At 42.1% G+C, this 13,836-nt stretch overlaps 1 protein-coding gene across 1 annotated transcript in view; it reads left to right on the forward strand.

Annotated features, from left to right (window-relative positions):
* LOC135089576 (zwei Ig domain protein zig-8-like) overlaps positions 1 to 13,836 on the forward strand; it is a 79,398-nt gene that overhangs the window by 22,028 nt on the left and 43,534 nt on the right. Inside the window, exon 4 of the mRNA XM_063985319.1 lies at positions 10,089 to 10,216. Within this exon, the coding sequence (XP_063841389.1) occupies positions 10,089 to 10,216 (128 nt within the window). The remainder of the gene's footprint in view (positions 1 to 10,088; positions 10,217 to 13,836) is intronic.

The raw sequence follows: 13,836 nt of genomic DNA on the forward strand, positions 1-13,836 counted from the left end.
GGATGAGTGGGTATAGAAGAAAAGATAAAAAAAAGAAGAAAGAGAAAGGTAGAGAAGGAAGAAAAATAGGAAAGATGAATGAAGTAAGAGAGAGGAAGAGGAAGAAGTCAAACTTGATAGAGAGGGAGGAGGAATAAAGGGAAAGAAAAAAATAGAGGAGGGGGAAGAGGATGATATACGATGGAGAAAGAAAAATATAAAGACGAAGTAGAGAAAGAAAAGGAGGGAAGAATGAAATTTAATAGAGAGAAAGGGAAATTAATGTAGAAGAAAAGGTAGAAGAGACGTGTGGATGAAGATAGAAAAATAAAGGAAGAGAGAAAAAGGAAGAAAGGATGAAAGGTAATGAAAAGGGAGATGGAGGAGATGAAGTGTATAGGAGAGACGGTGAGTAGAAAAGGAGAGAAAAAAAATGTAAAGAGGAAAGGAAGCAATGAGGGAAGGAAAGAATTAATGATGTGGAAATAATAGAGAGGCTGATGGAAGGTGGAAATAAGGGAGAGAAAACAGAGAAAGGAAGGAAATAGAAAAACCACAGAATTATTAAAAAGAAATAAGAAAAATACAAAATCAAAGCAAATCAAAGAAGATAGAGAAAAAAATAAAATGACAGTAGGAATAAAAAGGAAATTTCAGGGAGAGAGGAAGATTTAGAAGAAGAAGAAGAGAGGAAGATTAAGAGGGATGAGATAGGTAAGTGGAGAAGCAAGACACGAGAGGAGAACGTAAGAGGATTAAATCTTTCATAATTACAATCAAATGACGAAGAAGGAAAGGTTGAGAGAGAGAGAGAGAGAGAGAGAGAGAGAGAGAGAGAGAGAGAGAGAGAGAGAGAGAGAGAGAGAGAGAGAGAGAGTTTTTACATACCAAAAGACATACTCATCAACTAAAATACGTTTTTGCAACAATAACAAAAAAATATATATATGATAAAACAATAATTCCACGTAAAGAGAGAGAGAGAGAGAGAGAGAGAGAGAGAGAGAGAGAGAGAGAGAGAGAGAGAGAGAGAGAGAGAGAGCACAGTAGACAGGCGTGCGGCAGCGAAAACAGGAGACACAAGATAGAATAACAAAAGCATGGGGAGGAATGAGAGAAGAGAGAGAGAGAGAGAGAAGTAGAGCACGTTACAAATACCTAAGGCATCCCTGCACTACAACAAATCTTGCAACAGAAAACGGGAAATTATTGTTCCTTGTTTCATAATTCTCTCTCTCACTCTCTCTCTCTCTCTCTCTCTCTGGCATTCGTTTGCCCATCACTCAACTCACCGCTCGAACCACACTCAAAAGCGGTTCGGAGCCTTGAGTCCTCAGAGAAAGCGAGTGAGCCAGCAACAGAAGCAGTAAAACATTTTGTCAGCGCGTGTTAGTATGCAGGAGGGGCCCCGCGTGCGCCTGCTGCTGCTGCTGCCTGGTGCTGCGTGGTGGTGTGTGGCGCTGTGTCTTGGCCAGTGCTGTTTTGCTGATTTCCCGAGCAGCAGGTGAGTTGGAGGTGCGTGGTGTTACCTGAAGGCCCACGTATTAACAGCATATTGGTATTCTGTGGCGCTGTGTTTTGTTATTGCCTTGGTTTTATCGCTGGTGTCTAGTTACGGTTGGTATCTCTCTCTCTCTCTCTCTCTCTCTCTCTCTCTCTCTCTCTCTCCACCTCTCTCTCTCTCCTCTCTCTCTCTCTCTCTCTCTCTCTGTGATTATTTTCCATGTACACTGTACATGGAAAATAATCAGAGAGAGAGAGACACAGATAAAGATGAAAGAAGCGTAAAGATAGAAGAGACCATTAGAGTCAATACGGAAGAGGAAAACAACTCATAAAAGGATAATGAAAAAAGGAAAACGGAGATGATTGGAAAATTTAAAGACAATAAGAATATGAAGATAATCAGAATATACTGTACATTGTACAGTATATTCTGATTATCTTCATATTCTTATTGTCTTTAAATTTTCCAATCATCTCCGTTTTCCTTTTTTCATTATCCTTTTATGAGTTGTTTTCCTCTTCCGTATTGACTCTAATGGTCTCTTCTATCTTTACGCTTCTTTCATCTTTATCTGTGTCTCACTTCTCGTCTCCTCTTCCTACTTTCAGCTTGTTTTCGTCTTTTTCACGGGACTCCTTTCTTTCTCATCTACATTAAACGAATCCTCGGGGGCTTGTGCGGGCTGAGGAGATGAACGCCTCCCACTATGTTCACGTGATGTCTTGTCTCTTAAAAGGAATTCAAATAGTGGTTCTGAGTGACACATACAACTCTGCAGACACAGCTCGTTCTGCCTGCCACATTCAGCTGCACTACATTCCTCTTGCTACATTTCACGTCCTCCGTTCCTCGCATAGTTATACGTATTAACAGGTATACGAGTAAGAACATTATATTACCTAACATCTGCTAAACTTCTCCTTTAGTCTTGTTAGGCTCTGTTTTCTTTTTTTTTTTTTTTGTCTATAATATTTTTCTGTACATTTATTTCTTCTATATTTTTTTTTCCCGTCTGATTTCATTCTACGTTTGTTTGTTTTTATTCTTCTATTTTCGTCTTTCCCTTCATTTCTGTTTCTGTACTGCGTTTACTTCTTACTCAATTGTCTGTTCTTATCTTCTCTTCTGCCTCTGCATTCCGGGGTTTCTCTTCTCCCTGTCTCTGCTCCCCTATTTGTCTTCTCTTTCGTTGCTCCTCCCTTCCGCATCTCTTCGCCTCCGTGTGTCTTCTCTTTTGATTTTCTTCTCTTGTACACTATTTCTTAAGTTTCTTCATAAACGCGTTAGCATCTCCCCTTCCTCCTTCTGGAATTCTCTACTCGTTCCTCAAGTCAGCCCAGCCCAAGTGTTTTTCCTTCCAGACCCTCGCATTTCCCTTCCAGTCTCCCCCCTATAGATCTTCCCGTTTTTTTGCCTCGGCCCCTCAAGTCTCCGTTTTCTTTTTCGATGCTTGAGTCCTCCATTCACTCTTCAGGACTCCAGCTTCCCCGTCATGTGGTGGGGACTTAGGCGGCTTTCCAGGGTTTTTCCGTCGCCACTCCTCCGCCACGTGGCTGAAGATGTCAAAGATTTAATCCTCTTTTTCCTTCTTATCTTTCCACCTCTTTTTTTTTCTTTTCTGCTTGAGCGGCTCTCGTTTTCTTCGTGAGTTTTTGTTTCGTTTAACGGTCCACAGCATGCTTCTTTCTTTTCTCTCTTTCTTTCTTTCTTTCTTTTTCTTTTCTTTTTTATTTCTCTTTTCCTTTTTTTCATTCATTCATTCATTCATTCATTCATTATTTTCCTTCTTTGCTTCTTTAATAATGTTTTTCTTTTCCTTTTTCCATTCATTCATTCCTTGTTTACTTTTTCTTTTATTTATTTATTTATTTATTCATTTTATTTATTTTATTTTTTCTCTCATTCATTCTTCCATTCTCCTTTCTTTCTTTTTCTTTCTTTCACTCATTTTTCTTTCATTCTTACTTTATCACAGGTTTTTGACACGCATCCTTCCGCGCTAGTCTATTGTTTTTGTTTTCCTACTTTTACATCTTCCTTTGTTTTATTTATCTATGCTTTCCCTTTTTGTCTTACATGTCTCCGTGCTGTATTATTTTTCCGTGTTATTTTATCTCTCTTTATCTTATTTTCTTTGTAATTTTCATTTTATCTCTCTTATTTCCTAATTTTGCTGCTCTGTTTTGCTTTTTTCTGTTCCTTTGTTATTTTCTCCTTTTATTCTCTTGTTTTCATCTTCATTTTTTTACTTTTCATTACGTTAAATCTCCCTTCACTTTTATTTAGTTTATTTTTATTTCTTTATATTCTTGTTATCCTATTCTTTCTTGCATGTTCCGTTTGCTTCTTGCTTTAGTGTAATTTTTTTCTTAATTCTTCTTTTCGTTAGATTAAATTTCCTTCATCTTTTTCCTATATTTACCGAATTTTCATGCTTATTAATCCTTTACTTTCTTGTTTTTTTCCACTTCTTTCTTGCTTTCCTGTAACTTTACTTCATTCCTTCATTTATTTATCCAGTGTTTTAATGCTTATTGTCCTATACATTCTTGCTCTTTCTGCTTCTCTGTTGCTTTCACTGTTTCCTTCTCCCATTCTCTGTGTCTCCGGCGTGTTCCTGCCTCATCATTCTAATATCTGCCTCGCCTCTCTTGTTTCCTTCTCGTCTTCATCCTACTCTCCTTTCTGTTATTCTGTTTGGGGTTCTTGCGCCGCTCCCCTTCGTTGTCTGGATTAGAGAGAGAGAGAGAGAGAGAGAGAGAGAGAGAGAGAGAGAGAGAGAGAGAGAGAGTGAGAGTGTGTGTGTGTGTGATGAATGACTATGGCTATTTAAAAACAAAAGAAAAAAAGGAGATAGTGAACGGGTTAAAAGAGAGAGAGAGAGAGAGAGAGAGAGAGAGAGAGAGACCCCTCCACACTCCCTGCAGTTTCCCAGGAAGAGAAAACGTGAAAGAAAAGTCCGAATCAAATTTTCAAAGCCTTGCGGACGTTTCGAACAAGTCTTTCGTTATTTTTATTGTTTCATCGCTTAGAGAGCCGGACACGTGGGGTGCTGCTAGTTAGGTTAGGTAAGGTAAGGTTAGTTTAGGTTGGGTTAGGTTAGATTAGTTTATGGTTAGGTTACATTAGGTTAAGTAAGGTTAGGTTAGGTTAGTTTATGGTTTATGGTTTATGATCAGGTTAGTTAGATAAGATTAGTTTATGGGTAAGGTAAGATTAGGTAAGCTTATTTTATGATGAGGTTGAGTTACGTTAGGTTGGGTAAGGTTAGTTTATGGTTAAGTTAGGTTATAATCAAGTTTAGTTAGGTTAGGTGCGTCTTTCACCATCCTTCACAAAAACAATGAAAGAAAATCAAATAAAAAATCACGTACATATAAGCAGCAGGTGTGTGTGTGTGTGTGTGTGTGTGTGTGTGTGTGTGTGTGTGGACAGGTAACTGACAGGAAGACAGGTAAACAACAGTCAATGTAAAAGGAAAAAAAATCCTAGTCTACGTATTTTCAAAGCAAGAATAATGATTAATAAAAGTTTTGCCCTCAGAGAATTAATTTTGCGGCTCTTTTTATATCAAGTTCTCTTTATCTCATTCTCTCCGTGGCAGTGACCCTTGAAAAAAAAATACTTTCTCTATTTTTCTTAGCGCATTCTTATTATTTTTTCTTTTCTTCTTTTATTATCCTTATCTTCATTGTTGTTCCCGCTCTCGTTCTCCTCTTATTTCTTATCTTAATCCTAACGCCAATCCCCCTACTCTTCCTTTCTTCTTATTTCGCTTCCTCGTACTCGTCTCATAAGTCTCCCCCTTCTCCTCCTCCTCCTCCTCCTCCTCCTCCTCCTCCTCCTCCTCCTCCTTCTCTCCTATTTTCCTCTACTTTTTTCTTCTCGTCCTGTTTTTTTTGTCCCCCTTCTTACTTCTCCCTCCTTTTTTCCTCCGCTCTTCCTTCTTATTCTCTCCTCTTCATCTTCGTTTTCCTCCTCCTCCTCCTCCTCTTCCTCCTCCTCCTCCTCCTCCTCCTGTTTTCCTCTACTTTTTTTTTCTCGTCCTGTTTTTTTTTTTTTGTCCCCTTCTTACCTCTCCCTCCTTTTTTCCTCCACTTTTCCTCCTCATTCTCTCTTCTCTTCATCCTCGTTTTCCTCCTCCTCCTCCTCATTCTCTCCTCATCCTCTTCTCCTCATCCTTATCTTCCTCCTTATCATCCACATCTTTTCTCTTTTCCTCTTCATTCTCCACCTCCTCATCCTTTCCACATCCACATCCTCCTCTTTCTGTTCGTCTCCTCTTCCTTCTCCTCTTCCTCCCCCTCTCCCTCCTCCTCCATCTCTGCTTCACCGGACGTGTCTGAAAACTTGGGGTAACTAACTTGAAGCTTCGTTCTTTCCGCGCTTCCAAGATTTGAACCGGTGAATGAGCGCCGCTGATCATCTGCTTGTTGCCTCGTGAACCAGTGAGTGAACCGGCGGTGCTGCTGCTGTGGTAGTGAGTGTGGTGGTGAATGTGATGAATGGCGAGGCAGTTGTGGTGATTGTCTGGGTTAACGTTACATTGGTGGTGGTGGTGGGGGTAGTGATGGAAGTGGTGAAGGTGTAAAAGTGGTGGGGATGGTTGTTGTTGTTCTTGTTGTTGTGGTGATGGTGGTGGTTAGTAATTTAACACCGAAATTGTTGCCTTGTCGAAAGAGAGAAAGAGAAGGAGGGAGAGACGAAAATAGAAGGAAAGAAAGAAAGAAAGAAGAAAAGGAAATCAGGAAAGGAAATCACTTAAGAGGAGAAGAGGAGGTGGTGGTGGCGGCGGTGGTGGTAGTGGTGGTGAAATTAAATAAGCCTTGGAGAGAGAGAGAGAGAGAGAGAGAGAGAGAGAGAGAGAGAGAGAGAGAGAGAGAGAGAGAGAGAGAGAGAGAGAGAGAGAGATGCAAACAAAACCAAAGAAAATTAATATACGCAAAACATTGAAAAGAAAAAAAAAAAAGGAAAGAGAAAGAGAGAAGAGACAGAGATACAGAAACAGACAAAAAAATACCAACAAAAACAAGAAAAATAAACCAACATACGCACAACTGATGAAAAAAAAAAGAAAAATAAGAAAAGGAGGAGGAGAGGGAAGGGGTTGATAGAGTGGGGAGGGCTAAAGGGTTATCCAGCTAAAGGAGAGGCGCTGCACATTTTGGCCATAAATATCCTCAGATTCATTCCCCCTCTGCTGGGTCGCGCCACTCCGCCCCTCAAAATAAAGCGCCATATATTGTGCCTAAGTATTTGGCCGCCTTTGATTCCCTTCTCGCCAGTCTAGCCAAATGGTTTCCACTCTCTTACTGAGTTGCCAGTGCGCATTCCCCAACCCACATTATTATTTTGTTTATTTCGTCCTGTTTACCTTTGTTATTGAGTGGTTGTTTTCGTTTGCGTGTGTGTGTGTGTGTGTGTGTGTGTGTGTGTGTGTGTGTGTGTTCTCTCTTTCTTTTTCTTTCTTTTTCTTTGTGTTTCTTTTATTGAGTTTCGTCTTATATTTTCGGGGCTACTTATTGTTGTTTTACTTTATGTTGTTTAACGGTATTCTGATCTGTTTTCGTTATTCTTCTTATTGATTTACTTTATTTTGTTTATTTCTTGGAGAAGATAAGAGGGAGTTTTTATTTATTTTATTTTATTTTATTATTTATTTTTTCAGTTTATTTATCTTATTCACCTTTTGTTTATTAATTCTTTTTTTTCTCGAGTTTCAATCTTCTATTTAATTTCCATGTGAGGATACTTCCTGCGAATTGCATTGTTATTTATCTTATTTACTTCATCTTTTATTTATCTATTTCCCTTGAGAGAGGTTATTCATTCGTATATTGTCAGTTTTTTGTTTTTTTTCTTTCGCTCTCTTTCTCCAGTTTCTTTGTTTTTATCGTCACCCTTCTACTCTCCTTTTTTTTTTCTTTATTTTTTTTTTCCAGTTCTTTGTCGATCCGTTCATTTTCGCGAGAGTGTTTTTCTGTGGTATATTTTTTTTGCAGCGCCTTTCATTTTCTCCATCGGATTCTGGTTCGTTATCTCATTACCATGTTTACTGTCCACCTTATCTCCTTCCTCCTCTTCTTTCTTCTCTTGTGTCCCCTCCCTCCCTCTCCTTTCCCTTCTCCCTCTCCCCTCTCCTTCCATCCTTCCTTCCCTTCGTCTCCTCTCCTACCTCACTCCTTCCCTACTCTCCCTCCCCACGGCGTCTCTCCTTTCCTTATTCCTCCTCCTCCTCCTCCTCCTCCTCCTCCTCCTCCTCCTCCTCCTCCTCCTCCTCCCTCCTCCTCCTCCCCTCCATTAAGCCACGAACGCTTTCTCTTTTATCTTCATTTCCTGTCATTCCCTCCACTTATTTCACTCCTACATTCTTCTCATTTCTCTCTCTCTCTCTCTCTCTCTCTCTCTCTCTCTCTCTCTCTCTCTCTCTCTCTCTCTCTCTCTCTCTCTCTCTCTCTCACGCGACTCCACACTGTCTCTCTGCATCATCACGTGTCTCTTGCTCCTTCTCCTCCTCCTTTTCCTCCTCCTCCTCCTCTTCGAATTTATGGCCTAATTTTGTGCTTCAACTAAATAATGTTCGCGGCTCCTAATTCCCTTTTCTTGTGGGTCTGAGCGAGTAATTACACTTTCACTCAAATTTTATCCATATTTCGGGATTTTCGTGAGAGAATTACTTCTTTCCCTCCTCCTCCTCCTCCTCCTCCTCCTTCTTCTTCTTCTTCTTCTTCTTCTTCCTGATCTCTATTTTCTCGTATTCATGTCCCTTTCCCCTCTTTTATTAACCCTTCTCCTCCTCCTCCTCCTCCTTCCTCTTCCTTCTCATAGTACCTCCGCCTGTCTATCTTTTTTTGTTGATACTTCGTTTCCTGCCTCCTCCTCCTCCTCCTCCTCCTCCTCCTCCTCCTCCTTTGATGTCGGCGTCGTCTTGTTTTCTTGCTTCTAACTTTTCTCCCTTTCTCTTCTTTCTTCCTTTCCTTTCATTTTCTTTTTATCTTTCTCTCCCTCGCTCCCACTCCTCCCTCCCTCCCTCTCTTCACCAGGAACACGCGGGAAACAAAGCCTCAAAGAACGCAAAGTATGGTAAAGGAGCGGCACAAGTTGCGCCTCTTGCTGCCCTGTGTGTGTCGCGCTGCCTTTGTGGCGAGGCTGGCACCGGGAACTGCTGGACTGTGTGTGTGTGTGTGGTTGGGTGACTTTTCGTCGTCGTCGCCGTCGTCCTCCTCTTCCTCCTCCTCCTCCTCCTCTTCTTCTTCTTCTTCTTCTTCTTCTTCTTCTTCTTCTTCTTCTTCTTCTTCTTCTTCTTCGATGTCGTCGTCGTCGTCATTTGCTTTCTTTTCTTTCTCTTCTTCCTTTATTTTCTTTCTCTCTTTCTCCCTCCCTCCCTCCCTCCTCCTCACTCCCTCGTACCCCTCCACCTCCTCCTCCTTTCTCTCACCCTTCCTCTTCCGTGTGTTTCTGTGTGTGTGTGTAGCAACCAGTGCGATACACAGATAATGAATAAACTTAAAAGATCGAAGTTTCCTCTAGTTATACCCACAAAGTACTACTGTCTCTTGTGACCCGAGGCTGAATTACTTCCTACCTCATCATTCTTGTTCCTGTATTAAGTGGTGTGGACAGACGGGGTGAAGTGAGGTGTGGTGCTGATGTTGAAGCTTCCTGCCACGTCAAGGAATAGGAAGCAAACCGTAGATAAACTCAAACGATCCAGCGCCTTGTCCCAACTACTTTCATCAGGCTCTGTTGTAGGTTACAGGGGTTCACAAGGATGTTTTCATGATTCCAGTGATAGTTTAACAAGTATTCTGCATCCTTGGTGGTAAAAACAACCACGAGGACCTGACTATCCATCTTTGTAATCCTTGAAAATATTCCTTATGAGATTCAAAGGTGTTTCAAGGTACGGCACATATCAGGCGACGCGATGCAGACAAAACTATTGAGCGAAGAGACAGGTGCAGTATATGACAACGGGTATTACAGTGCGGAGGAAAACGAGGGGATATTACAGTGCGGAGGAAAACGAGGGGAGCGTTGTAAACAAGTATAAAGAGTAGCTGTTAACATCTCAAAGAATAGCATAACTAAACATTACCAGGCGACGTGATGAAAACATGAAGAACAAGTCGACGGGATGAACATGCAGGAGACAACGGGAAATTAAAGGTATGAATAAAACGAGGGAAACATTGTGAAGAGATAGGAATAAAGATGAGTTGTTCTCGTCATCTCAGGGAATAGTGATTCAACAAAACTATCAATCGAGGCGATGAAGACAGGCAGAAAACAAGTCGACAGGATAAGCATGCAGAAGACAGCAGCAAATACAGCGGTGGAGAAAACGAGGGAAGCGTTGTACAGCAGCCAGAATTGGGTTGTTCGCGTGGTGGGCATGTGCGGGCGCCGAGCCAGCTGCCGGACACACGACTCGCTACAGTTTACTCTAATAAAGAACACGAAACCTGGCATTATATAAGTTTACAACCACTTTTCTTCTGGCAACTGGTAAGCAATTCCTCAGGTGTTGGTGCAGGTGTCACGTGACGCCCCACACACGTCCACGCCCTCAGTAAGGTAACGACGCCCTTTCCACCCACAGTCCCGAGCGCCACCATCCTGAACGGCCCGGAGATCCACGTGCACCGCGGTTCACTCATCAACCTGACATGCGTGGTGGAGCACACGCCGGAGCGGCCCCTCTACGTGGTGTGGTACCACTACAACAAGGTACGTGGCGGTGGTGGTGCTGGGCAGGCTGTGGCGGTGGCAATACAGGTGGAGGAGGAATGCTGTTGCAGGAGTACAGGTGGGGGAGGAAGACAGGTAAATATAGGTCCTTAAGCTGTTGCAGGAGTACGGGTGGGAGGGAACAGAAATGCAGGTATATTTAAGTCCTCAGGTTGTTGCAGGAGAGCAGGTGAGGGGAGGATGATTGTAGTCATATTTAGGTTCTTAATTACATTGTTCCATTTTAATTCACTGCCAGACAAGTTTTTATCGGAATCTTTTTTTTTTTTTTTTTTAATGTAGGAGGGGCACCGGCCAAGGGCAACAACATTTATAAGAAAAATAAGGCCCACTGAGATGCCGGTCCCCAAACAGTCAAAAGCGGTCATCAGAAATTAAAGGATAAGTGTCTTGAAACCTCCCTCTTGATACCTGATTTGTACAGCAGACTCGTAATTAATTCTCAAGGCTGGAAGAGGCAAATATCACCTTCCCATTCTCTCTCTTCTATGATCATGCTAGGAAACTATTTCTAACAGCTGTCTGAGTTTTAGTGAAGGACAATCATTGCAGTAAAAGAATTAACTAAACTACAAAATCACAAGAGGAGAGAAAGGTGCCACGTGTAGGCCTAATGACTTGTTACCTCTCTCTCTTATATAGGTATGCTCTTAATTAAATTTAGGTCCTTAACTAGACTCTTCTCATCTAACTACATAACTCTACCAAATCAAAAACTACTAGTACAAGGAAAATTTAAATCTACTGGTACTTTTCCATGAGTGGAAATTTAAATCTACTGGTACTTTTCCATGTCGTGTGTGAATGCCTAATGGTGATGTGCTTGTGTGGGTGGTTGAGGTGGGGGGGTAATGAGAGAATAAGTGGGCTGTCGTTTTCTATGTGATTGTTGTTGATAATGAGTCGTATTTTCGTCGCTAATTTAATGATCGTGGTAGTGGTGATGGTTGTAATAGCGGTGGTGGTGCTGGTAATAGTTGTTGTAGTAACAGTAGAAGTAGTTGTTGTTAGCAGTAGTAGTTGTTAGTAGTAGTTATTTGTTCCTCGTTTACATTATTTATTTATTTATATACATGGGTGAACAAGAATACAAAAATAACAAAATAAAAGACTTTGAAATGGAAGTAAACAGTCATGCGATGCTAATGGTCGTTACGGTTAATGGCAATGGCCTTGATGGGAGGCAGAGGTCGGGGGGGGGGGGATATACTGCCCTGATTCCACCTGACGTTAGTACTGAAACTCGCGTGTATGGTGAGGTGGTGAGCATCCCGGAGATATAACTAACTCTGGGTGGAAAATTATTGACATGGTTGCAAGGGGGATGATTAAGTTTGATTTGGTTTGTTTAGGTTTGGTTTGGTTAAGTTTGGCTTAGTTAATAGTTTTGTTTGGTTAGGCTGGTTTAGTTTAGGTTTGGTTTGGTCAGGTCAGATTAAGTTAGGTCAGATTACCGTAACAACTGTTTGGGGAATTAGCCTTGATCTAGTTAGCCCCTTGACAGCCAATGATGCAATACTTAACCCCTCATTTGAGTAACCAAACACGAATTTCCTAACCAAACGTAAACCCACAGGCACTAATAGTTTTGGGCCGTTCGCTCACTCGCTTTGCCGTTAATGATGCATTTCACATAGTCCGAAGTTGAACCAGATGACTATATTAAGCTTGAGAAGGCAAAGCAGTCAAACGGCAGACCTGTAGAGGCGTGCTGGGGGAATAGGAGGAGGAGGCGAGGAGGCACGGACGTGAGGTGAATGGTAACCGAGGTGGTGATGCGGTGTGGCGGTGATGTGATGTTGACTGTCCTGACGTCTGTCTCGCCTCACTCGGTACTGTCTCCTTGTCACCTCGGTAATGGACAGATGGGCGCCACACGTCACCCCACACCGCGCCAGTCCTCGCCGCGCACATTAACTCCACAAAACTCACAACCGTGCTGCCATCGGTCACCTCGCCCACACGCCCTCCGCCCTAATTTAGAATATTCGCCCACACGGAGAGTCAGTTTAGCCACACCAGTGATTATGTTTGCAGTATTTTTATCCATGTTTGTCATTTGCACCTGTTTTATGATACGTGAAACCAAGCCATATAGAGGAAAGTCATGATGGTGTGATCGGTTTATTGATAAAACACGATGAATGCGACTTGCGGGATTATTATGCTCGCCTCCACCTCCTTTGAATACACTGCATGAATACACTGCTTCATGCACCTGTCACTCCCGCTCGGCACTCCTTCACTTTAAATTAAAACATTAAAGTACTATCCCTCTCTATTTTTAGCACTCAGGAATCTTGTTGGTTCATCCCATTTTCTTTTCTGTATTCACATTTTTTTGTGATTTTTAATATTTTTATCATACCATAGTTTTGTTTTTCATATTAATATTTTTAACATCTGCCATATGACAGCGATGTTGCGGCACCATAAACCAAATCACTCAATCAATCAACCTGTCACTCCCACTTTTCCTTTCTCTTTTATCATCCCGGTGGTGCTACGTGACCTTTGATGTCCGGCGCATTGAGTTGAGGTTCCTACCATTCACTCGCTGCTAAGAACATTTCACATTGCCCTTTCTGCCGCTGAGTGAGGACCGTCGCGGCGCGGGAAGAGACAGGCTGAGCAAACTGAGAGCTGGCAAGAGTAGCGAGGAAAGTCTGCATTACAATTTAGTAATTCGTTAACCTTCTCACTGAAACATGGAACAATTCACAGCACGAGCAATGTATGGAGTCTTCATAAGCATCCACGAGGAAGCAGGACATAATAATAATGGACAAGACTACAATTTCTACCCAGTACAGTGTTTGGAGGTGGCTGTAGAGCAGTGAAAGGTGTCTCAGAGTGGTTAGTAAATAAGGAAAGATGTGCAGAATATCAGTGAAGGGGTTAGTTAAGAATACGAGTACTTATGTCACTCCTCTTTTTCTTGTTAAAAATAATTACCTAGCTTCTTACCTCACTCCTCTTATTCTTCGCTATTTTTTCTTGCGCATTCTGTTAATAAGCACTAGCGGAAATAGTGTAATGAAGCCAGAGTCATGGTGCAGCAGGGGAGAAGGCGGGAATGGGTGCTTGGCTCGTCGTGAGATACAAAGGATGACTAGTGTGTTCTTAAACCATTTTTCCACTCTCGCGCAGCATTTAATAGTTGCAATGTGGGCGCCTTTACTCTCATTACTAAATTACGACCACGCTTCATAAAAAAAAAAGTTTAAAGAAATGTTCATAAGACTTCGTTATGCCGTGGTACCTGAAGCTCCAATAGTCTGAAGGTGGAGAATGCCCTTGTTATGTAAGCGTATTAACCTGCGGGTGAGAGTTTATAATAGTAGCGGCAAAGTGACCGGGTACTCAACACAAAGCAACACGGTGAAGCAACACACACACACACACACACACACACACACACACACACACACACACACACACACACCAACCGACCCATATGCACACACTCGAACAAAACCAGTGCCACACACCCAGACATTTGATACACCCACACTGCACTCGCTCCCACCCCTCACCATCCACCCCGCGCCGCCCACCACCCCGGGACACATAATCACGACACACAATCTGTTAATGTT

The sequence above is a fragment of the Scylla paramamosain genome, chromosome 33 (assembly GCF_035594125.1).
Source record: "Scylla paramamosain isolate STU-SP2022 chromosome 33, ASM3559412v1, whole genome shotgun sequence".
Taxonomy (NCBI): Eukaryota; Metazoa; Arthropoda; class Malacostraca; order Decapoda; family Portunidae; genus Scylla; species Scylla paramamosain.